Source organism: Globicephala melas, chromosome 17 (assembly GCF_963455315.2).
Source record: "Globicephala melas chromosome 17, mGloMel1.2, whole genome shotgun sequence".
In the NCBI taxonomy this organism is placed as follows: Eukaryota; Metazoa; Chordata; class Mammalia; order Artiodactyla; family Delphinidae; genus Globicephala; species Globicephala melas.
In genome coordinates, this window is record NC_083330.1 from 51,892,900 (window position 1) to 51,916,270 (window position 23,371).

Sequence of the window (23,371 nt, forward strand, 5' to 3'; positions counted from 1 at the left end):
AACATAAGGCTTTGCTTTGGACCCAGATAAAATATTTCACAGTGACATCATTTTATCAAATTTCGTATTTTGTTTCTCTGAAATTATGAAATATTCTAACTCAGACTTGTGAGATTTTGCCAGCAAAATGTAGCCTGTGGAAGTATGACAATTGATGAATGCTAAAGCTTTCATGGAGAATATGTAAAAGAAATTAAGACCCTTCAACTTTGCCTCTTGCTTTTGTAACTTAGCTTTAATTGAAAAAGCACTCCAAGATAGACTGATGTGATTTTCATTCTGAAGCTCTGTAGTAACAGTTCTGCCCTTGCTTCTCTGTAGGTCAAGCCTGTGATATTTTGAATGTCACAGAAAACAGCATATGTTGCAAGACACCCCCTAAACCTGATATTCTTAGGACTGTATATCCAGGTAAGTCAACAAAAGGGAGAAGGACCATTTCTGTATTTGTGTAAGAGGAATATTATTGACAGATATCTTTAGTGTCTTAGTCCGTTTAGGCTGTTATAACAGAATACCATAGACTGGGTAGCTTATAAACAACATTGATTTCTCACAGTTCTGGAGGATAGGAGTCAAAGGTCAGAGCACTGGCAGATTGGGGATCTGGTGAGGACCTGCTTTCTCACAGATGAGGCCTTCTCAGGGCTAGGGAGAAGAGACCTCTGTGGGCTCTCTTTCATAAGGGCACTTATCCTATTCATTAGGCCCTACCTCCTAATACCATCACATTGGGCATTAGGTTTCAACATCTGAGTTTTGAGGGGACCCAAACATTGAGCCCGTAACATAGTAACAAAAAATATTATTTGAATTTTTTAGAATTTGTAGTGAGAATTATAATAAATTTCTTTCTAGTTTTTATCTTTATACTTTCTGGATTAGGAAATTTTTCTATTAATATAGCTGCATCAAGGCTGCACCAGTGGAGGTAAACCTGGCCTAAATTACTCAGATACCCTATGAAAACTCTATTGATAGAGTATAAGGGTGCCTTTATTTCAGATCAAATGATTATTACTAAATTTTGGTACAGGCTACATGGAAAATTTTAAAATGCTTTATTCCTGGTTAAAAAATAAACGTCAGAGGTTAAATCCTTATTTGTCTAGAATGATTTAGGCATGATCACAGGGATGAGAGAAACGGAACACAAAATTCTTTTCAGATTTTCACCTGTGACCAGTTAAAGTGCACCTGATGGCCTTGATATCTGCAACTAGACCACCGTGATGCTGTGCATGTGTGTGCATGGATTCTGTATCTCATCCTGTGCACTCAGTGAAATCAGTTTATAATTGTGTCATTGATTGGTATTTGAAGCCAAGTACATTCATTTTATTAACCTCTTAAATGTCCTTGTTTTGAACAATATTTAAAAATTGACCGGTTTAAGAGGAGAATTTTGATATTTATAATTGATTACTTTAAAGAAAGTTGTATATACCAGAGCATGCTGCTGCTATGAAAGGTTGAAGTGCTCAAGCTTTTCTCTCACCAGACTCAGGGGAAGAGTAGTACCCATTATTTTCCAGATTCAGGCACTCCAGACAAGCCTAAGGCTGCTGAACCAAGGCCTGAGCCTGACTCTTGTTGTATTTTAAGGAAGAAAAATAAAAAGTGAGACGGCTCATTATGATTAGGAAAAAATTACACTGGCAAGTGTAAGTTCACTTTAATGAGAATGTTCTCTCTCTGATTCTGTCCAAGAAGGAGGAGAAACCCTAGAGCCAAAGTAATGTTAAAAAGAAGAAAAACAAATACTGACAGAAATGTTAAGGCCAATAGTGTCTGTTCTTTGAGCCATTAATTGAGTAACTTTTATTAGAGAGAATAATCAAGGTGAAGATTTTGTAATCAAATGGTCTGAATCTTGAAGTTTTGAGTCTTGACTATACAAAGCAACATCAGTCATATCAAAAATCATAATTATTATATTATTACTATCTTATGTGAAGCATTCACTAAGTACCAGGTATTTTACATATGTATGATATCTAATCCCCATAGTAGCCTTGTCAATCATAGTATTACTCTCATTTTACATGTGTAGAACCTGAGGGACAGATATGTGAAACAATAAATTGCAGACTGTCGTAACAGCAGTCTGTCCTCTGGGTACAGATACACGTAGAGATATGCGTAATTGTTTTGTTTACACACATGCTGTAAAAATGTGAATAGAAATAGAATACCTATAATCACCACCCAAGTAAAAGACATTGAGATACTGCATGAAAATTCTGATGAAAGCCTTCTTTTATTTTGTTATGTTCAGGTGGGAGAGGCCTAAAGCTTGAGGTATGGAATAGTAGCCGTCCAGTACATCTTGAAGAGATACTCGAATACAATGAAAAAACTCCAGGGTACATGGGTACCAGTTGGGTAGATTCAGCTTCCTATCTTTGGCCTATGGGACAAGATACATTTGTTGCACGCTTCAGTGGATTTTTGGTGGCTCCAGCTTCTGATGTTTATAGATTCTACATCAAAGGTGATGACCGTTATGCTATCTATTTCAGCCAGACTGGACTTCCTGAAGATAAGGTAGGGAAGCCACAGAACACTACTTGATATTATAGAAACAATATGATAACCTTTATACATATCCCATTTATTCTACACCAAAACCAGTGAATATATTAACGAATTTATGTGGTGGGTTCTTGGCTATTTTAACACATGTGGTATGAACCATAAAGTTGTTAGAAAACCCATTGTCTAAAAGAAAATGCTTTACCATACCTAAGTTTTCTCTAACCAAAAAAGAAAACACATATGTTTCCTTTAAAATTGAAGATTATTTTTATTATGAAAGAATTATGGTCACACATAGGAAATTTGGAGAAGAGTACAAGTATTTCACTATCCTGCTAGATCTGTTTCACTATTACTTGGTCATGAGATTAAAGTCTGTTATCTCCTTTTGTCTGTATTTTGTTTTTTACATAAATAGGATCATACATCCAATTTTATAGTCATTTTTGTCATGTATTAGTATTTTCACATATTATTAAATAATTTATATAACACCATTTTTGATGACTGAATAGTATGCTATTGCATGACTTTACTACCTTTCCCCATACTGACAAGTTTTTAACTTACTTCTGATTTTTTATGACCACAAATCATACTCAATTGAACATTTGTGTTCATTAAATTATTCTGTATTTTATGTTATTTCTTTAGGACAGTTTCACAAATGTGAAACTAATGAATCAAATCATAAGAACATTTTATGAATCACAATATATATGGCAAGGTTGTCTCCCAAACTGGATGAACAAGTTTAAATTCCTGCCTATAACACATGAATTCCGATTTTACCATAGCTTTTCAGCATGTTTCCTTTAAAGACAGTATAGTCATTTCTAATGGGAAGCCCAAAGTCTTCTCTTTCTAGTGTGCAGACCCAATTAGTAATCTTTGGCATCTTTCAGACCTCCTTTTAATGATCTCATTTGGGTTAAGTCCCTCAAAGTTCTCAGCAGAACAAAAGAATATTTTATTTAACAATAACAACCTCCTCCCTGTATGGATCTTTAAATTTCCTATTTGCAGTTCTAATTGTGGAAAAGCTATGTTTTGTGTGTGTTCATGGAATAGTGGAGTTGATGTTAGTTAAGGGTGGAAGGGGTGACGTGAGCTTTGATAATTTTTTAAAATCCATTTCATCATGAAAAACAGATATTAGAAGAAAAATGTGAAATATTTTCACATTTTTCTGTTCATAAAAGTTCTAAGACTGACAGAAAAAATAAATGATAAATAAATGCTGAACAGGCTTATTAATAAGTTCTTTTCTCCCTCTCTCTCTCTCTCTGTCTCTCTCTGTCTTTTTGGGATAAGGTGAGGATTGCCTATCATTCTTCCAATGCCAACAGTTATTTTTCCAGCCCAACACAAAGATCAGATGACATTCATCTTCAAAAAGGAAAAGAGTAAGGTTTTTTTCTTTTCTTTAAATTATTGTGTAATATTTAAAAACTATAATTTTATATATAAAAATATTTTCAATTTGTTTTATTGGTAGAAGTGATACTAGTTTATTGGTTTAATTTATAATTGGTCATTCTCTATAATTTGCTAAGTTTTGTTTCTATATTTTCAAGCATACTGGCATTCAGCTAACCAGGAAAATTTGAAATCTAAATTATTCCTGTTGCAGAAATTACAATTTTTTGAAATTTACTTAATCCTGCTTTAGTTTCTTATTAGGACCTTTCAGTCAATCCAGCCATCTAATTTCTCTTCTCCTATTTTCTGTATTGCTAGAGAAAAATCACAAAAACCACATGGATTTGTACCATAATTAATATATATTTAATATTCTCTTGATTTATTCCAGACCCTGGACCAGGTACTAGAAATTTAATACAAAGGATATTAAAATATATTCCCTGCCCTTAAGGAGTACTTATTTAGTGCTGAAAGGTCAATTCCAGGGAGAAAATGAGGATATTATTCAAATAGCTAATAATCCCATTCGAAAAGTCAATTCAGGATTCCTAGAAAACAGGGAGGTAAAAGCTGATATATGCAAAATAGCTAAGTTACATGGAGAACATCAAAAGTTTCATTGAAATTTTCTTCCATTTACCATTTGTATCTGTTAGGTTTTGCTGCGTAAGAAACCATTCCCCCAAATTTAGTAGCTTAAAGCAACCCAGTTTTGTGATTAGCTAGGTAGTTCTTTTGATCCTGACTATTTAGTTGGTGATTAATGGTCCAGGATGGCCTCATTCACATATCAGGAGGCTCAGCTGTCCTGATGGGAACTGAGATATCTGGGATGTCTCACTTCACATGGTCTCTCATCTTCAAGGAGGCTAGCCCAGGCTTGTCACAGTGTCCCAGCAGTTAAGAGGGCAATTCCTAATGCACAGGTACTTTTTAAATTCTGCTTGTATCATATTTGCTAATATCCAATTGGCCAAAGCAAATGGCCAAACTTAGATTCAGTGGGTGAAGAAATGCACTTCACTTCTTGATGGGAGGAGTTGTTTTTTTTTTTTTTCCATTTACCATGTCACCTTTACAGATATCGATTAGATTATGCTCATAGGCAGCACCATGAAGATGTGATGGAGCTGGACAGAGAGGGTTGGGATCAATGGTACCTGAGAGAAATCACACTAAGTGTTCTCACTAAAGTCTTAGGAATAATAAGCTTTCCATTCTTTTTCTCCTCCTCCTTCTATCACTTCTTTCTAAACTTAAGCATTTTCTTTTTTAACCAAGTTCCCTGGGCCAATTCAGAGTAAATGGAGTATCTCGTTAATACCTATTGCTATTAAGTGTCAATACACCTTCAGGCTTTGCCTTGACCTTGGAAAATGAGTTCAGTTTACCTGCTTGGCAAGAGCACAGAGCTTGCGTGAAGGTGACTTGTAATACATCTTGCCCCGGTATCTGTGCGTCTGCAAACTAGCTTGAAATTTACACTGGCACTTATAATGATGGTTGTGTATTCTGAAATTGAGGCCACGCAGGATGGTTTATTGCACAGTGGTCCCTGGGACCTTTCCAAAGGTAGCTTGGCTTGCCAGTTCATTTTACTCAAATAATATAGCCTTATCTCTAAGTGCATAACGCTTTGGTCACCCCCTTTCTACTTTGAATCCTACCTCAGTGACTAACTTTTAAATAATTTTTCAATCTTTAAGTTCTTTTAGTCTCTGTTATTCATATGATCAAACAGAATAATAATATATATTTTATAGGATTTTGTGAATATTAAATATAATAATGTCTGTGAAGTGCTCAGTTTAGTGTCTAGCACATAGAAGGTGCCTTAAAATATTTTTAAGCTGCCAGTAAGGATACAGAATTTAATGGTTCTTCTCCGAATCCTGCTCCCTAATTAGTATTGCCCACCTTGATTTGACAGAGCTGGCAAACAGGTTCTCAGGGCAGCCAAAAGCCTGATGTAATCCTCCAGTATCAGTTCTATGAGGGAAATGACCCAGAGCCCCAGCATCCTTGCCAGATGGGAGGTAATAAATACCCCTCATTCACAGTCTTACATGAACTGTGGATACTTATTCTCCATTTACAAGAGTATCTGTTGAATGATGTGAGGCAATTTAATGGAACTCCTAGCTGGCCTCTCCAACGATGGGAGCAGTAGTTACACTGACAGAGATTTAGATAGGGAAGCAGTAGCTTTTCACTCACCTGTAACAGCTGATTAGTGAACACCTTATCCTGGATAGGCATTTGGATGATGGGCATGGGGCCTCAGGAATCAAGACTTCCAAAGTTAAGGTGTGAATCTCATCCAGCTTATTAGAGGGCCATCATCAATCTAATCAGTAAAAGTTTTCTGCGGCAGTGTGTTGTTTCCCAAGTTACAAGTGGAGGCAATATTTGAAGAACTTAGAGTAAGAACTTTCATCGATGACATACAACCACTCAGATACAAAATATATGGTATGTCTAGGTCTGCCTGACATTTTCTTACACACGTTAATGTATTTAACCTCTGTGTGTCCTCTGTTTTATGCCAGGAAGATTATGTTATAACCTACAATGTAACTTTGTTTTAAGATCCTTGAAGATAGGGGATAGTATCTTTTTCAATAAATATTTATTGACAAAACTGAATGAATTCATCGTTCTCTTTATCTCTAATGCAGATATCTTACATAATTCATTTTCTTTTAGCAAACTGCTATGAAACTTAATATTTTAGTAATTAAAATCAGGGATACTACAATATAAATCATTTAACAAGCAGATGTTTTATATCATATTGAAATTTTATTCATTGAAAGAAAAATTCATGACAAGTGCTCTGGAGAAAAAGTTACATTCTTTAGTTACACTATTTTCCAGATATTACATTGAAATCTTGCTGCAGGAGTACAGACTAAGTGCTTTTGTGGATGTTGGACTGTACCAGTATAGAAATGTCTATACTGAACAACAAACAGAAGATGCAGTGAATGAAGAACAAGTGATCAAATCCCAGTCAACAATTGTCCAGGAAGTACAGGTTTGCTATGATTATAGATCCACTTTGTAGAAAGTAAATGCTCAAATATAGGAGCTCTATTTGGTTATTAATTTTACTAGGTAAGATACTGTTTTGGGGGAAAACAGTCATGGAAAATTACTGCATTGTGCCTTGGAATATCTGTAATTATAAACCAAAGAGTCTGTTATTTGATGACTTACACATTAAAATAGTTTATCATTTGCAATAAGATAGGGCAATGTAGAGGCATTGAATAGCTGACTTATGATGCTTTTAAAATGTATTTTTCCATATAGTAAATATATGCTTTTTTAAATTGGGAAATAGGTTATAACATTGGAAAACTGGGAAACAACTAATGCAACCAATGAAGTGCAGAAGATCATAGTAACCGGCCCATGTGTGGAGGCTAGTTTATGTTCACTTTACCAATATAGATTAATCTATAACAAGGAAAGAACTGGTAAGTTGTAAATAATAAGGGAGATTTTATTATTCTTCATGTATAGACAAAATTATAAAAAGGTATTTGCTCTAGTCAAATTCTACTGTCTGAAAAATATAGTTTTAATAGTATGCTAGACAAAGAGGCAAAAAAATATATCATGAAGAAAACTCTTCAGACTGGGATAGAAAATGGCATCAGTAAAAACAGCTTTCAGATATATACTATTATTTTCTTCTGTAAGGATCATGATAAATGCATATCTAAACACACATAAGGAATTTATGTATCTGTGACTCACAGGTGTTAAGTTAATAGGAATTAAGTTCATCATTATAGAGATAGGCATTTCAGTTTCTCAAAAGACCTATGAGACACTAATTTATCTGTTAATGAAGATATTGCATTTCTATATTTTATAAAAAACCCTGAAAAAATAATTTTGCTATTTCTGTTAATTGTTTCAATGAGTAAATATTGAAGAGTGCTTGCTGTTTGCCAAATACAATGCTTATTACTATGGGAATATTAAAACAATAAAATATGAGCCCTATCCTCAATAGATCACAGTCCAATTAAGCAGCCAATATTATTGAACTTGAATCAATTTCAGAATGTAATTTCATTAAGTGATAACTGATGGTACAGACTATAGGTACTTAAAAAAATTCAAATATGAGACATCAGTGCTGGCTGTGATAGTGCAGAGATTTCAACTCTTTTTTTTTTTTTTTTATTAAAACCCCTAATCATTTGACTTTAATTTTTTGTTAATTCATCGAAAAGTCTGGCTACCTGCTGACGCTTCTGACTTCATACTGCAATCAGCCTTGAATGACCTCTGGTCTATAAAACCGGATGCAGTTCAAGTAATAAGAACACAAAATCCTCAGAGCTATGTTTACATGGTAACCTTTATATCAACTAGAGGTAAGCATGTATTTCATTTTGCAATTCTGTAAAGTTTTTTCTAGGAAATAAGTTTGTATCCTGCGCAACTCCACTGAAAAAGGCAAAACCTGCATAAAATGACAGGGGAAAGTAAATGCATATTCATAGCCTTGATCACCTCCAGGAGAAACAGAAATAAATGGTTAATTTTGTTCTACTGTAATTTAAATTTTAGTTGTACTTCAAGGAGTGTACAACTCCAGTGCATGAGGTATACACGCTATATACTACAAATACACTGTAAGTATAGTAGCCTACTTTACATTTAGCAAAAATTAGTGAAGATATTAATTCTGGAAATGAAATTTAAGTGAATCAGTATTTCTCAGGAGACACTAGTCTGGCTAGATCTTGTTTGATAAAAGGATTCTCTGGTCAAATCCCTGTGGGAAGCTCTGTATACCACAGCTTCTCCTTGAAGGTTGATAGAGCTCATTATAGAATATTAAAATCCCCAAGGACTCCGGCAATGAGCAACAAACAAAAACAACAATAAAAACAAAACAAAAAAAGCAGTGCACCTGTATTTAATACAGCATTTTCCAAAATTATTTGACTTCTTTATCCTTTTCAAGTAATGGCCATTAACTTCTTATTACGTTTTCAAGTCTTACAATTTTTTTCTTTTAAAATTTTCCAGTTTTTCTTCTGCAAGTTTTATAGTTTATTTATTTATTTATTTATTTAATTTGTTTATTTTTGGCTGCGTTGGGTCTTTGTTCCTGTGCGTGGGCTTTCTCTAGTTGCGGTGAGCGGGGGCTACTCTTTGTTGCGGTGCGCAGGCTTCTCATTGCGGTGGCTTCTCCTGTTGCAGAGCACGGGCTCCAGGTGCATGGGCTTCAGCAGTTGTGGCTCGCGGGCTCCAGAGCGCAGGCTCAGTAGGTGGCACATTGGCTCAGTTGCTCTGCAGCATGTGGGATCTTCCCGGACCAGGGCTCGAACCCATGTCCCCTGCGTTGGCAGGCGGATTCTAAACCACTGCACCACCAGGGAAGCCCTCAAGTCTCACAATTTCAAGTGTCACATTTTCAAGTCTTAAAGCCAAGTTTAGCAACCAATTTGGGTATTTGGGATATTTAGCTCATGAAATAGGTCCCTGAATATGTGTTTCCTTTCTTTGCACAGTCACTATTTTCCAATTCATATAAGTAAACTGTTACTTCAATGTTTATGTCTCATTTTATGAAGTTGTTAATTTGATTGTTGAGCAGAGAGTAAAGAATTCTGTTTAACATGAATTGAAGTTCTAAAAATTTCCCAACGGTTAGATTGTCAAAATGCTATCTAAAGAAGATATGGTTATCTTTGTTCTCTTAGAGAAAGTCAGTAGGATTCCACTGTTAAAGCATCCTCCCAAAGAAGAGAGACATGTGAGGACAAGGCCTTATTTCTTTCAGTGAGATTGTATAAACAAGGTTCGCAGGCATGGGGCTACTTCCTGGAATTCATCTTTGTACTCCATTTGTAACTAAAGAAAATAGCGATTTCCCAGGCTAGCCCTTTATACTAAGATGATGGTACCGGAAGAAAACTTAAATAATTTTTGGAATATTTTATTGCCCATTGATTTTTACCTCATGATCCCAATGCCAACTTTTGTTTATCTTACAAAACTTTTTACACTACAAAAACAGAACCTTAAATATATAGCACTTTATCTGCTGTTTTGCTGTTTCTACTATGGCTAAATATCAGATTCAAGGATCTGCATCTTCTCCATTTATCTTTTTTCTTGTGATAATACAATTCTAAATAAAACTAGTTTTGTTACCTCTGAGTTTCTATTATGGGTATATCGGTATTTAATTAATTAACTTCTTCAAATTCTGTTTGGTACTTCATTGCAGGAGACTTCGATCTGCTCAGTTATGAAGTATTTGAAGGGAACAATGTCACACTGGCTATTACAGAACAAACCAAAGGAAAACCCAGTTTGGACACATTCACACTGAATTGGGATGGGATCACTTCTAGGCCTCTTATGCCGCAGTCATCAGAAGCTGAAGTATGCTCTGTGTTAGTTTTTTAAACAGAAAGCCACTTAAGCATCAGCCTTCTATAAAAACACATTTTAAGGAGTAGTAATACATCTCCTCCTTGTCATGGTGGGTTGGAGCCAACTCATAGTGAGTGGAGAAGGGAGGAAATATCACAATGACAGAGGGAGTGAGAGGGGAGTTCTTGGATCTGTGCCAACAGGATCCAGGTATCTGCATATGGGGCAGCTGCTCATGAGGAATGTTTGCTTGTGAATTACTGCATTTCAACAACTACCTGTACAATGAGTTTGAGTTAATATTTGTTTGATGACTGAAGATTGTGCACTGTTTCAAGTCCTTAATTCTAAATATCTGTGCTTTATCAGAGAAATATGGTATGGAAATTATAGACCTCATGAATGTGTGCCAGTTCCTATATAATCCAGAGTTATTATTTCTTAAATAATAGTAAGAGATTACAGTATATGTATCTCTTCTTTTGAGAAACAATGCATTGGAGTATATATTTTTTCCAGTTAATTTTGCATTAATTGGGAAAACTATTCATTTGGAATCTGTTTAATTAGGTGCTAATTCATTTAGGTTTGCCTCATTGCTGTCTTTAAAAAGCTACTAAACCAATATGCCTCCCTTATGTAATAACTAAATAAGCTAAGATCAGCCAGTTGGATATAACTATTATCATTCTAAAATAAAAGTCTTGAAACAGTCATTGGATACTGAAATTATCACATATTAACTTGAAATTATTTAGGAAATGACCTCATAATTATGGCTAACATGGGAATAATGAAATTATTTTTTTAATTAGTAGAATTAGTAGTTAAATTAGTAATGTTCTAACTCTTCATAAAGAAGTTACTAAAGCTCATATTGTTAATTTAGTTTCAGGCAGCAGTGGAAGAAATGGTTAGCGCTAAGTGTCCACCACAAATTGCAAATTTTGAAGAAGGATTTGTTGTGAAATACTTCAGAGGTTATGAAACTGATTTTAACCTGGTATGGAATATTTAATGAACTGTGAAATGGACCAGATAAATCATATAAATGTTTGGAATTTTGTCATTTTTTGAATTAGCATTAATTCCTTTAACATTTAAAGTCAAGTTTCAAGTATAATTTTGTCATACATTTATTGGTAAGGTCTGCTCTAGCATCCTCCTGCATTATAAAATGACTCATTTGTAAAAGCACACCTGAATTTTCTTAATCAAGAGAAAGTAGGCAAGGTGGGTAAATGTGAGATCTGTAGGTTTTTTTGTTTGTTTTCTTCATTTAGATGCAGAGTATATTCTTTTTCCTCATTGGCTTCAGAGAATACCATTTGTAGTAGAGCGTTATACAGTAAATTGCTTCCCTTGCTTCTGGTCAGTTAGTACAATGCCTAGTCATTATTTACTTCTTGATGAAATACAAAGATTTTTCTTTGATGTACAATAAATTTAAAATATACTTAACTTCCTAATTCTTATTTTGAAGGCTTGAGGAAGCCAGATATTCACCATTTCCAAATGAATACCATAGGAATAAGAAATATATAGGCTAGTTATTCAATTCAGATTAATACCCCAGAAATGAGTCCTTAAAAATATATATCATGTCATGCTTTATGCAGACAGATTTATTATTGAAGAAAAGGGAAAATCATTTAATGGGTTACGTTTTCAACCTGTTTCAATAAGTATACATGTATTTGGGTTCTCCTATCCTGAATGTAGTACTTGCAGCCAAGACAACTGAACAAGTAGTTTACATTATACTCCTTTTGTACTTCATCTCCCATCATCATCATCATCACAACACACATTCTTGGCTACACTTTACCTTGACTCTTGGAGTTTCCCAGCACCACTCTCTCACGTCCCCACTTCTTTGCACATATTTTACGCTCTCTCTGATGCCCCTTGGCTCCCTTTTCCTATTAAATTACTCCTGTTTATTCTTCAAGGCAATTCATTTGTTACTTCTGCGAGTCATCTGTTTTGATGCTTTTATGTGAGTTAGATGTCTCCTTTCAGCCTTGGTTTTATAATCCTTGGTTCCTTTGTCCCAAACTGGTAGGCTCCTGTGTGTAGGGATAGGGTTCTTCACTACTGGAACCCTGAAGATTAAACAAAAAACAAGCAAATGAACAAAGAAGTAAAAATGTGGCATGGAATGAACACAAAAAATCATTTGTGGAAGGAGTGAATAAATATCCTTAAGGAGTTCATAATATAAGGGGAAAGAGAGGACTTGGGAAATAGTCAAATACAGGTACGAGGGATTATATGAGTATGTATCTAAATGAGTGTTATAAGATGAGAGCCTTAGACTTTCAAAGAAGAGAGAAAACATTTCAAGTTAAAGCAGTTTGGGAAGCAGTGGGATCTGAGTTGAAACTTGAATGACTTAGGTGAAGATGTTGGGGAGTAAAGCAGGGCAATAAATCATGTTTTCATTTGAAATATTATTGTTTCTGTAGGAGCATATTAATAGAGGGCAAAAGACAGCTGAAACTGATGCTTACTGTGGTCGTTATTCCCTGAAAAACCCAGCTGTTCTTTTTGACTCAGCAGATGTTAAACCAAACAGACTACCATATGGAAACATTTTATTATTTCCTTATAATCAGGTAAGCTCAACAAAATTATATGCTAATTAAATTTGTAAAATACCTTGGTAATAAAATTTCATGAAGTTTTCAGAGAAGGAAAATTGCTTGTCATGTGAAGTCACATCACGTTGGGCAGGCACCATGCTTCAGTTCTGTGCTTGTGATTTCCTTGTCTGTTGATACTCAAAAAATGAAATTTTAAGAATATGTAGTACCGTGCACATGTATTCTGCTTTATCTTATAATTTCAGAAAAAAACATTATTTGCACACAAATGTAAATACTAAAACAATTTAAAATTATTATTCTTATTATTATTATTCTCATTATTCCTTCATTAATTAAGAAGAAACAAATTAATTAATTAAGAAGAAACAAAAATAGATAGCTGTCATAAAGTGATCTAGGGTATCCAGTCATGGAAAAGTAAAGGAGGATCACGAGCAGAGGAGACGGCAGTTTTAGGATAGGTATCTAAGACTAGCAATCATAGATTTACCCTTTCTCTTGTTTTAAAATTCTCAACTTGTAGCACATGTTCTAAAGTTCTAAGTTCTAAATACATCTGGCATTTTTAAGGAGTTGTAGACCATTGAAATTAGTATTTAATAACTATTGTATGGTGACATCTCTAAATGTTCAGCTGCATTCACATCCTAGTTAATCTACCTGAATGTTTCTCTGTCTTCTCTGTGTGTAATGGAGTTTTAAATTCATTGAAGAGTTTAGTTAGAACTGGCCTTAATCCTTACATAGCTCCATGACTAGAGGGAGTGAATTATTTCCATTTTTTAAAGGAAATCATATCTAAGAAAAAAATAAAAGAATTAATCATTAATTGTGAGGTCACATCAACTCCTTCCTCTTCTATAAAATCTTCCCCAATTCTGCATCTCATTGTCTGAAATTAATCATTCCTTCCTCTGTGTTCTGATACATTTTGTATAAAAAATGCTCAATAGATATTTATTGGATTGGATTGAATTCATTTGAATTGCTACAAAACAATTTAATGGTAAAATATTGTTACTGATTTTTTTTTAATATTTTCTGTGTAGTTATGTTTAGCATACAAAGGATTCTTGGCAAATTATATTGGTCTAAAATTTCAATACCAAGACACAAGCAAGATTACTAGAAGCACTGATACACAGTTTACATATAACTTTGCATATGGAAACAAGTAAGTTACACTATGAATTTGAAATTTTTAAATTATAGTATGTAAACTATGAAGGTAAAATCTGTTTGTTTGTTTGTTTGTTTTTGAGAAATCGTGTGCACCATGGATCTAACTGCAATTTTTTCTGCCTTCTACATAAGCTTCCTAACAGAGACATTTGTGCCAAAAACAAATCTATAGATTATGAAAATAAAAATTGGTCTAGTGTCATCATCACCCATGACCATTTAAAAGACAAAACAGTGGTAAACCTTAGAATTTAAATTATATATTATTAAATCTAATAATGTTTCTAGATACTGAAGGAAGGTAGAAAGAAACTGCCTTAGCGTAAGATTATCATTAGACTTTGATCACTGAAAAACAAAATGAATGTGTAAATGGAGAAAATAAAATATTTTGATGAACATACCAAAGTTAAGGGAGAAAAGATATTCTTAAATACTTGGTTTGGTTGCCAAAAGTTAGACACATAAAAATGCAGATAGAGAAATATAATGCGAGAAACTAAATGAGTCTAGAGAAAGCTGTTTAATGACTGTGATTGTCATAACCTCAAGCACAATTTAGTTCTGCAAAATGATTTTTGGTTTTCATTAATTATTATATCTTCTGAAATTTGTCAATCTTGACTTTGAATTTTCATGTATAATACACACAAAAATTTTACATACAATAAAACAATGATGACACATACACACACATACAACTTTTCTATTTTAAAAAGTATTCCTCGGGCTTCCCTGGTGGCGCAGTGGTTGAGGGTCCGCCTGCCGATGCAGGGGACATGGGTTCGTGCCCTGGTCCGGGAAGATCCCACATACCACGGAGCGGCTAGGCCCGTGAGCCATGGCCGCTGAGCCTGCACGTCCAGAGCTTGTGCTCCACAACGGGAGAGGCCACAACAGTGAGAGGCCCGCGTACCGCAAAAAAAAAGTATTCCTCATAAATTTTAAAGTCATGCTTATTGAAGTGTAATTTACATAATGTCATAATTGACTCTAAGTGCATAATTCAGTAAGCATGACAGATGTATACAGTTATGTAATCATTACCCCAGTAAAGATATAGAACATTTCCTCTCCACAATTTTAGAAGGTTTTTTTTCATGTAAAGTTTATGTCATAAAATACCCATGGTATGATTTCCATGTCTTCAAAAATATTTCTAATACGTTTCTTTTGTGTTTTTTTTCTGTCATAGCTACATAAAAAATCTTCTGTATCCTGTATCAATCTATATAGTTTTCATTGTACTTTAATACATATCATTTAAGTTGCTGCCATTCTGTAATATAGGGAGAGGACTTTTCTGTTCTCATCATAGGAGAGGGATTATGAACATTCAGAACTGCTGTGTATGGAGCAAGTGTGAGGCAGAGTCAGTGCCTCGGCTTAGCTGTTCAGACAGAAAGGAAGAGAAAATGATCCAAAGTTAGAAATAGAACCAAATGATACCCATAAACAAAACAAAACAAAGACAAGAAATAACAGGTAGGATGATGAGGGAGATTAGAATAACTAGATGGAAAGAAAAGGCAGGTTTTTTCTTTTCTGGCTGCACTGCACGGCTTGTGGGATCTTAGTTCCCCAACCAGGGATCGAACCCGTGCTCTCTGCAGTGGAAGTACAAGTCCTAACCACTAGACCACCAGGGAATTCCTGAAAAGGTGGTGTTGATGGGGGAGTTTGCTTCTGGATGGAGAAACTACTTCCAACTCCGCAATTTCAAGCTTCCTGCTTTCTTGATCATCCCACCACTATTTTCAAAATGCAGGGACCAGCTTTCATTCCATACCTTTAGAAATGTGTATACTCCAAAACTCATAGAAATATGTTGGACTATAAGGGGAATCTTATTTGTTAAAGGTTTAAAAAACTTTTCAGATGGATCCCTCATGAGTTGGGGGAAAGGGGTAAAGTGGGGAGACAACCAGAATTGGGGCCTGTAGATGCTCCCTCGGAGCTAGGTCCCTGAATTCCATCAGGAGAAAACAAGATGTGCCCACTGGGTCAGTGACAGAAGCAGTGACAGGCGATGGAACAGACAGGTGGGTGGGAGCACACAGAGCCTGTTGGAACTGTGGGACCTGGACGTGGATATCCTTAGATACATCCCCCTCCTGTGCCCCCAGCCCAGCTTTTTAACCTGAAATTTTAAAAGAAGTTTTGCCAGTGCTTATGGCTTTCTCCCTGAAGAAGTGGAATGACCTTTTGTTAAGGGAAGAAGGGAAGTTATAGTCTTCAGCTTTCAAAATAAAATATTGTATTTGATGCATACCCCTCTGGCATCATACCCTGAACATGTGGCCCTAATGCCCTTCAGTTGATAAAGTGAGGGCAACTGGGAACCGATTTTAAATATAGGTGTAGAATCTCTAACCATGAGGTAGGTAGCCATAGTTAAAATGTAGATACCCAAGAGATGTTTGTCAAAGAGAATATATTTAAGAAGAGTCTTTCCTAGAATTCTTCAGGACACATGAAAATTCTCCCACTGAATATTCCTTAGATTGTTGGAATAAGCATTAAAAGATACTTATTTGTGTTTTACCCCACGAATAAGATCTAGACATGCTTCCATAGGATGTAAAGAAAGAAAATTTTTTTACATACAGAGACAGAAAGTTCATCAGATACTGAAGTTTGGTAAACTTGGAGTGGACTTCAAAGGACAGAGAGCTGAGTGAGCTCTGTGTATGAAGTGGACAGTGTTGGCACGAACTATAAGAAGCTGCTCTCTGAGAAAGTTGCAGGACACTCTTGGGTTTTGTTTTCTAACAAAAACTTAAGAAGTCAAAACCGATTCCCCACCCACCGCCAATGAAAGAAAAGTAATCTTCCTGAATTAATGCTTTAAAAAAATGTCCTTTTCCTGGCAGTTCAGATTTCACCCTCCAGTGGCATCTGATTAAACAGTGTATGGCTCCTGTGTTTGCACTTTTGGCATGTTTTATACATTTGATCCATCTTTGTTTTCCACAGAAGATGAAGAGGAAGATAGGCAGAAAGAGAAGCAGAGACAGAGACAGAAAGAGACAGAGGAGTATTGAAGAAAGTGCTGATTCCCCCTCCCCATGCATAAATAGATCTTTTGAGGCTATTGCACAGTTTAATCCAATATATAAAATGGGATCGAAGTTAGCTCCTGGAATGAATGAAGTGAGTGGGAACAATTCTGCAATTCCCTAGGGTAATTGTTGACTCAGAAGAGGCCACAGCTACTCTCTGTTGGCCATCACATAGGAAGAAACAATGCCAGGGGTTAAGACAGTCCTCTCCATGTTAATAGGCAAGGAGCATGGAAAGTCTATGCACAGAATGAACATATCCCACTGCCTCATACCCAGTTTGATTCAAATCGGGTAATCCCATGATGGATCATTATGAAGTGAAAGTCCTTCTTGAAGGGACATCCCTACGTGCCCAAATTGAACAATGGAATCACAATTTTAATTTTGATCACCACCACCTGTATGCATTTCACTCTTCTATTGCAACAGGATTTTGGAAGATTTTACAGATCTCAATTCTTCCATGTTAGTCAAACCATCACTTAACCATATCACTAAGTAGGTCCTTCCTTTAGCCTGCAGTTTTTCTGCTGTGCCGTAATTTGAAGATGCCCTACATTTGATGGAGCTAATGGGCTTCCTTTACCCTAAATGCTACAAGATCTTTCAACAAGAATATCATGAGTTTTAAAAGAGGTTGGTTCTCTGATTAAAAACTATTACCAATCAAGGCAACGTAAACTCTCCTAGCTGGTATTTCTAGACCTGCTTTTATGTAAGTCAGACAGTCTACTTAGATCAGCTAGGTGTGTTAGCATTAGTTTATTTTCAGTACATTGTTAGTGCCAAAAAGCATTGTTCTATAACCCTCCAGAACCAGTGATGTTTGTAGTTGTAAATCAAGCTTCAAAATCCCAGAAGTAAAATCTGGTTTTCCTTTGGAAAATGGAATTATCTAGCCACAAAAGCACCATGTGCTGTTTAAGTTTTGATATCATTTGTAGTCTCCATTTCTCTTATATAAAGGGTCCTGCTCAGTGTACCATTTTTTCTAAGTAGTTTTTAGAACTTCGGAATCATATAATTAGTAGTAGAAGTGTACTTAGAGGCCCAAAATACTTTTTTTAATTTAAGGAGCACTTTAACTTACTGTAGTTATGCGTATAATTTTCTAAAATGCTGTCAGTCTAAGCTTTGATGCACTAGAGGTGGATCCCATGATGAGTTTGTAAACCATGAAGTTTCAAAATGAGAATAGAAGGTGCCCAAACTAGTCAGTTAATCAGTACAGTGGTAGCTGACGCAAAGATTATTGTTGAACTGTATTTAGTTTTTTGAATGGCAGTATTTATCTCTTTATTGCAAACTCCTGTAACCAAATTGCTTATGTAATTTATGAGATTCCAATGCAGTTAATATTTAATGGAAACTCTGAATCTAAATTATACGTTTAAAAGGCACTCTGCAACCATTTGAATCTATAAATAACTTAGCACCTTTTGTCCCTTAGTTATAGGGGACAATGCAACTCCACTGAGCTCTTCCAGAAGTATTATCAAGCTCCAGTTTTGCTTCTTAGTATTGGATTGAAATTGCTGCTCTGTCCCTGGCACCACTAAAATGGTTTGCTTCATTCTTGTGTCTTGTTTCTGTATGCCTTCCACCAAGGTGCATGCTCCTTAGCTTACTTACCTGTCACTACAGAATGTTATTTTACATGCCTATGTCTACTGCCAAGGTTACAAATAAAAGAAAACCTATCTTTTGGATACAACATTAAATCTTTCACTGCCAATGTAAAGTTTCTGCTTGCTGTCCCTTGTGGCTGTTTTTTTGTGCTAATAAAGCTTGCTTATGGTCTTCTTGTGGGAAAAGAAAAACTTTTACTGTTCAAGATTTTAATGCTTTTTATAATGTATTTGTTTACATTGAACATTATAACTGATCTATACACCTAATTAAACAACCATATTTCAGCTGGACCTACACTTGTATAGACCTTCTGGATCTCATACAAACCAAATACACTGGGACCAGTTTTTCTCTTCAGAGGATTAGTTTGCAGAAAGCATCAGAATCACAGTCTTTCTATGTGGATATTGTATACATTGGACAGACATCTACAATTGCAGCATTGGATGGTATATTGTATCATTTCATATCTAAAACCTAAACCTTCTAAACCTACTTTGTACTAAAATCTTATTGTGGACGTTATTTATATTCTGTAGGTTAGATAGAAACATTAATCTCTAAATATTGTTATTCTTTCATCTCAATAATACTATGGTTTAAATCATATTTTTTTAATGAATAGGACCAGGTGATTATTCTAAAGATAAATGCGTCCTTAATGTAAACTTTGTCATTAAAGCAGGAATTAGTTTTATAGTCCTGGATTCTGTTTACAGGTAAACTGTGGCAAACATTCTAATTTTGCCTTGTTTGATTTTTGAGAAATCAACTGCCAAGATAGAGATCTGTTCCTGAAAGGCAACTGTTGACATTGATGTCTGTCTAGTAAGAATGAGCTGAAACTTTCCATGGACTTTATTATGATAATTAGTAAAACTGTAAATGAAAACTTTATTTCTCAGAGTTTTAGTATTTTTTCTAGTTATGTTAATAGACTCATATATGTAAGATATGCTAATAAAATAATAAAAATTAAACTGCAGTCTTTTTAAAAATCAGCCTAACTCCAAACAGTCACCTTAATAAGTGACTATTACCATATTTCAGAGGAGTTTTGGAATCCTTTCCTTTGGAACAGTTTTCAAGTGCAAGGTCATGATTCAACTGGCTAAAAACTAAATGTTACTGTACTTTGAGTCACTCTTTTTGAATCCGCTGTCACCAGACCTACATTGTGATTGGTGGAGCACATAAGACAGCTGATCTGTGCTGAGATAAAGGTTGTAGTTCCTTAAGCAACATTCATTTAGCACCTACCATGTGGCAGGCAATATGTCTAGTACCAAAGAAAGAGCAGAGGACCAGGCAGTCCTGGTCCTGCCCTCATGGAACACACATCCTAGTGAGCACCACGTTCAGGGACCTACAACAGAGCAAAACTAACTGGCCCACAGAAGGCTGCATAGAACCCAGAGATTGGTGGCTTTTCAGTATTTCGTTTTACCCAGTGAGGCTCATATATGTAAAAACTTTAAAGCTTTATATTCTAGAAGTGAAGGTTTGCCAAGCTTCACAAACTACTTTCCTTAAGATCTTCTTTCTAAAATTTGATTTTAAACAGCTTATTCCATGACACATGGATATTATTTGATGCTTTTCTTTTTAGCAGCACAAGCTATGCAATTTTATCTCCCATTTACTTTGTTTATCTATGTTCTTTAGAAATGCCAAAGAGAAGACTTCCAGCATTAGCAAATAAAGGAATATTTTTAAAGCACTTTCAGGTGAATCAGACCAAAATTAATGGATCAAGTATGACCAACCAATATTCTGTCACCATGACATCATGTAATTGCAGTTATAATATACCCATGATGGCTGTGAGCTTTGGGCAGGTAAGCTTAGAATTTTATGAGTAGCTATTTTCAACTTACGAAACATTAGCCTTTACCTAGTAAACTTAAAACATTTTTTTTATGAAGAACTGACACACAGATTAGACATCTTTTAATAGAACAAGACAGTTGTTCTAAGGATAAAATGAAGATTTAGAGGCTTGTTGAACTTGAGCATGAAAATTCACTTTAAACATTAAAAATTTTTTAACGAAATATATTGATGGGGAAAAAAGCAGGAGGAAATAGCCTTAAGAATCAGCTAGTCAGATTTAAGTAGAGTTTTCTCTGTTGAGGTAAAAGAAAAATTTGTGGGCTCTCCCAATAAAGATCTTTGAACAGAGATTATTGAAAGAAAATTTGAGATTCTGCATATGTTTTAAAATTGTTTCTGTTATAAACACCATTTCTTTTTTATTTGTATGAAAATTGATACAAAGGGAAAGAGATGGTTTTCCATAATTCCAAAAGGATCTGGACAGTATTTTGTACTGTTTGGGTATAAGATCTGTATTAAATGTTACAATTATGAGGAGTATTCTTACATTTAATTTTTTACAAAAATATGCAATTAGTTAATATAATTTCCTACAACAAACCAAAACCAAGTATAATAAGTTCAAGATTAAAGGTTAAATAATAATTAAATATTATAATTTGAGTCTCACAGAGAACTTTGTGTTAACAGTTTTATGATTAAAAAGACTGAAAAACTATAAGTGTTACACGAAAATTGCTTTTACCCTATCCAGGCCCAATGTTTTAGTCTTAGTATATTCAAGATAAATATCTTGTAAATGTTTTTCAGTCTCTTAGCTCTCTAACAAAATGTAATAACAAAATGTAATAACGTATGTGCACATATGTTAAATGTCCAGATTAATGAATTGTTTTAAAAACTGTAACTTTGAGATAATTGTAGATTTATGTGCAGTTGTAAGAAATAATACATAAATATTCCCGTACCCTTCACCCATTATCCCCCAATGGTAACATTTATAACTATAGCATAATAGCACAGCCAGAAAATTGACATTGATACAATTTACCAAACTTATTCAGATGTTACCGGTTCTACATGCTTTCATTTGTGTGTGCCTGTGTATGTGTAGTTCTGTACAATTTTCATTGCGTGTGTAGATTCAGCTGACCACCACAGAACAGTTCCATCACAAGGATCCCTCATGATGCCCTTTTATGTAGCCACACCCACCTCCCTCCCTTCAGCACAGTCCTATGTCTGGCAACCACTAATGTCTCTATAATTGTGGCATTTAACAATGTTGTGGAAAAGGAATCAGACTTTGTATAATCATACTAGTATTTAGCCTTTTGAGATTGGCTTTTTTCACTCAGCATAATGCCCTTGAGACCCCTCCAAGTTGTTGTATGTATCAATAGTTTGTTCATTTTTGTTACTGAGTAACATTTAATGGGATGGATGCACCGTAGTCGATTAACCACTTACCCCTTGAAGGGCATCTGAGTTGTTTCCAGGTTTTGGGTGTTACGAATAAAGCTGCTATGAACATTTATCTGTAGGTTTCCATGTGATGTAAGTTTTCATTTTCTGCGTTAATTGCCCATCAGTGTAATTATGGGTTCATATGGTAAGCACATGTACAGATTTGTAAGAAACTATCGTACTCTTTACCAAAGTGGCCGCACCATTTTACATTCCCACCAGCAATGTATGAGTGACCCAGTGTCTGCACAAATTCGCCAGCATTTGGCGTTATCACTATTTTTTATTCTAGCCATTCTGATGGGGTATATACTGTTAGCTGATTTTGGTGTTAATTTGCATTTCCTAATGGCTAATAATGTTGAACACCCATATATCCTCTTCTGTGATATCTGTGATATCTTTTGCGCATTTTCTAATTGGACTATTTTCCTATTATTGAGTTTTTAAAGGTCTTTATATATCCTAGATATAAGTCCTTTGTCAGGTATGTGGTTTGCATATATTTTCTCCCAGTCTGTACCTTGCCTTTTCATCATCTTCATTAGGTCTTTCATAGAACAACACTCTTAATGAGATCCAGTTTATCAAGTTTTTCCTTTTGTGAATGGTGCTTTTGGTTTCAAGTCAAAGAACTCTACTCTTATCCCTAAATCCTGAATATTTTTCTATTTTTGTCCTGAAAGTTTTATAGTTACACATTTTACATTTAAGGCCGTGATCCATTCTGAGTTAACTTTTGTATAAGATGTGAAGTTTCAGGTCCAGGTTCATTTGTTTGCCTATCCCTCCAGTTGCTCTGGCACCATTTATTGAAAAAGCTATCCTTCCTCTGTTGAATTACCTTTGTACCTTTATCAAAAGTCAGTTGGGCATATTTGTGTGGATATATTTCTGGATTCTCAATGCTGTCCCATTGCTCTATGTGTCCATCCTTCCACCGATACCACACCCTTCTGATCACTGTAGCTATGTAGTGAGCCTTAACATTGGGAAGAGTGATTCCTCTCACTTTACTCTTCTTGTGAAAAATTGTTTTAGCTATTCTAGGTCCTGTGTCTTTCCATAGAAATTTTGAAATAGGCTTGTTTATGTCTACAAAAATCTTGCTGACAATTTGATAAGAATTGCATTTAAACTTATAGATTGCATGTAAACCTATAGAGAGAATTGACACCTTTACCATGTTGAGTCTTCCAATCTATG

At 35.0% G+C, this 23,371-nt stretch overlaps 1 protein-coding gene and 1 pseudogene across 1 annotated transcript in view; both read left to right on the forward strand.

The window, feature by feature from the left end:
- PKHD1L1 (PKHD1 like 1) overlaps positions 1-23,371 on the forward strand; it is a 153,967-nt gene that overhangs the window by 29,484 nt on the left and 101,112 nt on the right. Inside the window, exons 12-23 of the mRNA XM_030863107.2 lie at positions 322-411; positions 2,279-2,547; positions 3,853-3,944; positions 6,841-7,000; positions 7,310-7,445; positions 8,214-8,357; positions 10,226-10,383; positions 11,264-11,377; positions 12,843-12,992; positions 14,033-14,157; positions 19,148-19,311; positions 20,528-20,700. Coding sequence (XP_030718967.2) covers positions 322-411; positions 2,279-2,547; positions 3,853-3,944; positions 6,841-7,000; positions 7,310-7,445; positions 8,214-8,357; positions 10,226-10,383; positions 11,264-11,377; positions 12,843-12,992; positions 14,033-14,157; positions 19,148-19,311; positions 20,528-20,700 — 1,775 coding nt within the window. The remainder of the gene's footprint in view (positions 1-321; positions 412-2,278; positions 2,548-3,852; positions 3,945-6,840; positions 7,001-7,309; positions 7,446-8,213; positions 8,358-10,225; positions 10,384-11,263; positions 11,378-12,842; positions 12,993-14,032; positions 14,158-19,147; positions 19,312-20,527; positions 20,701-23,371) is intronic.
- On the forward strand, positions 16,195-17,700 carry LOC132593800 (suppressor of cytokine signaling 5-like; annotated as a pseudogene).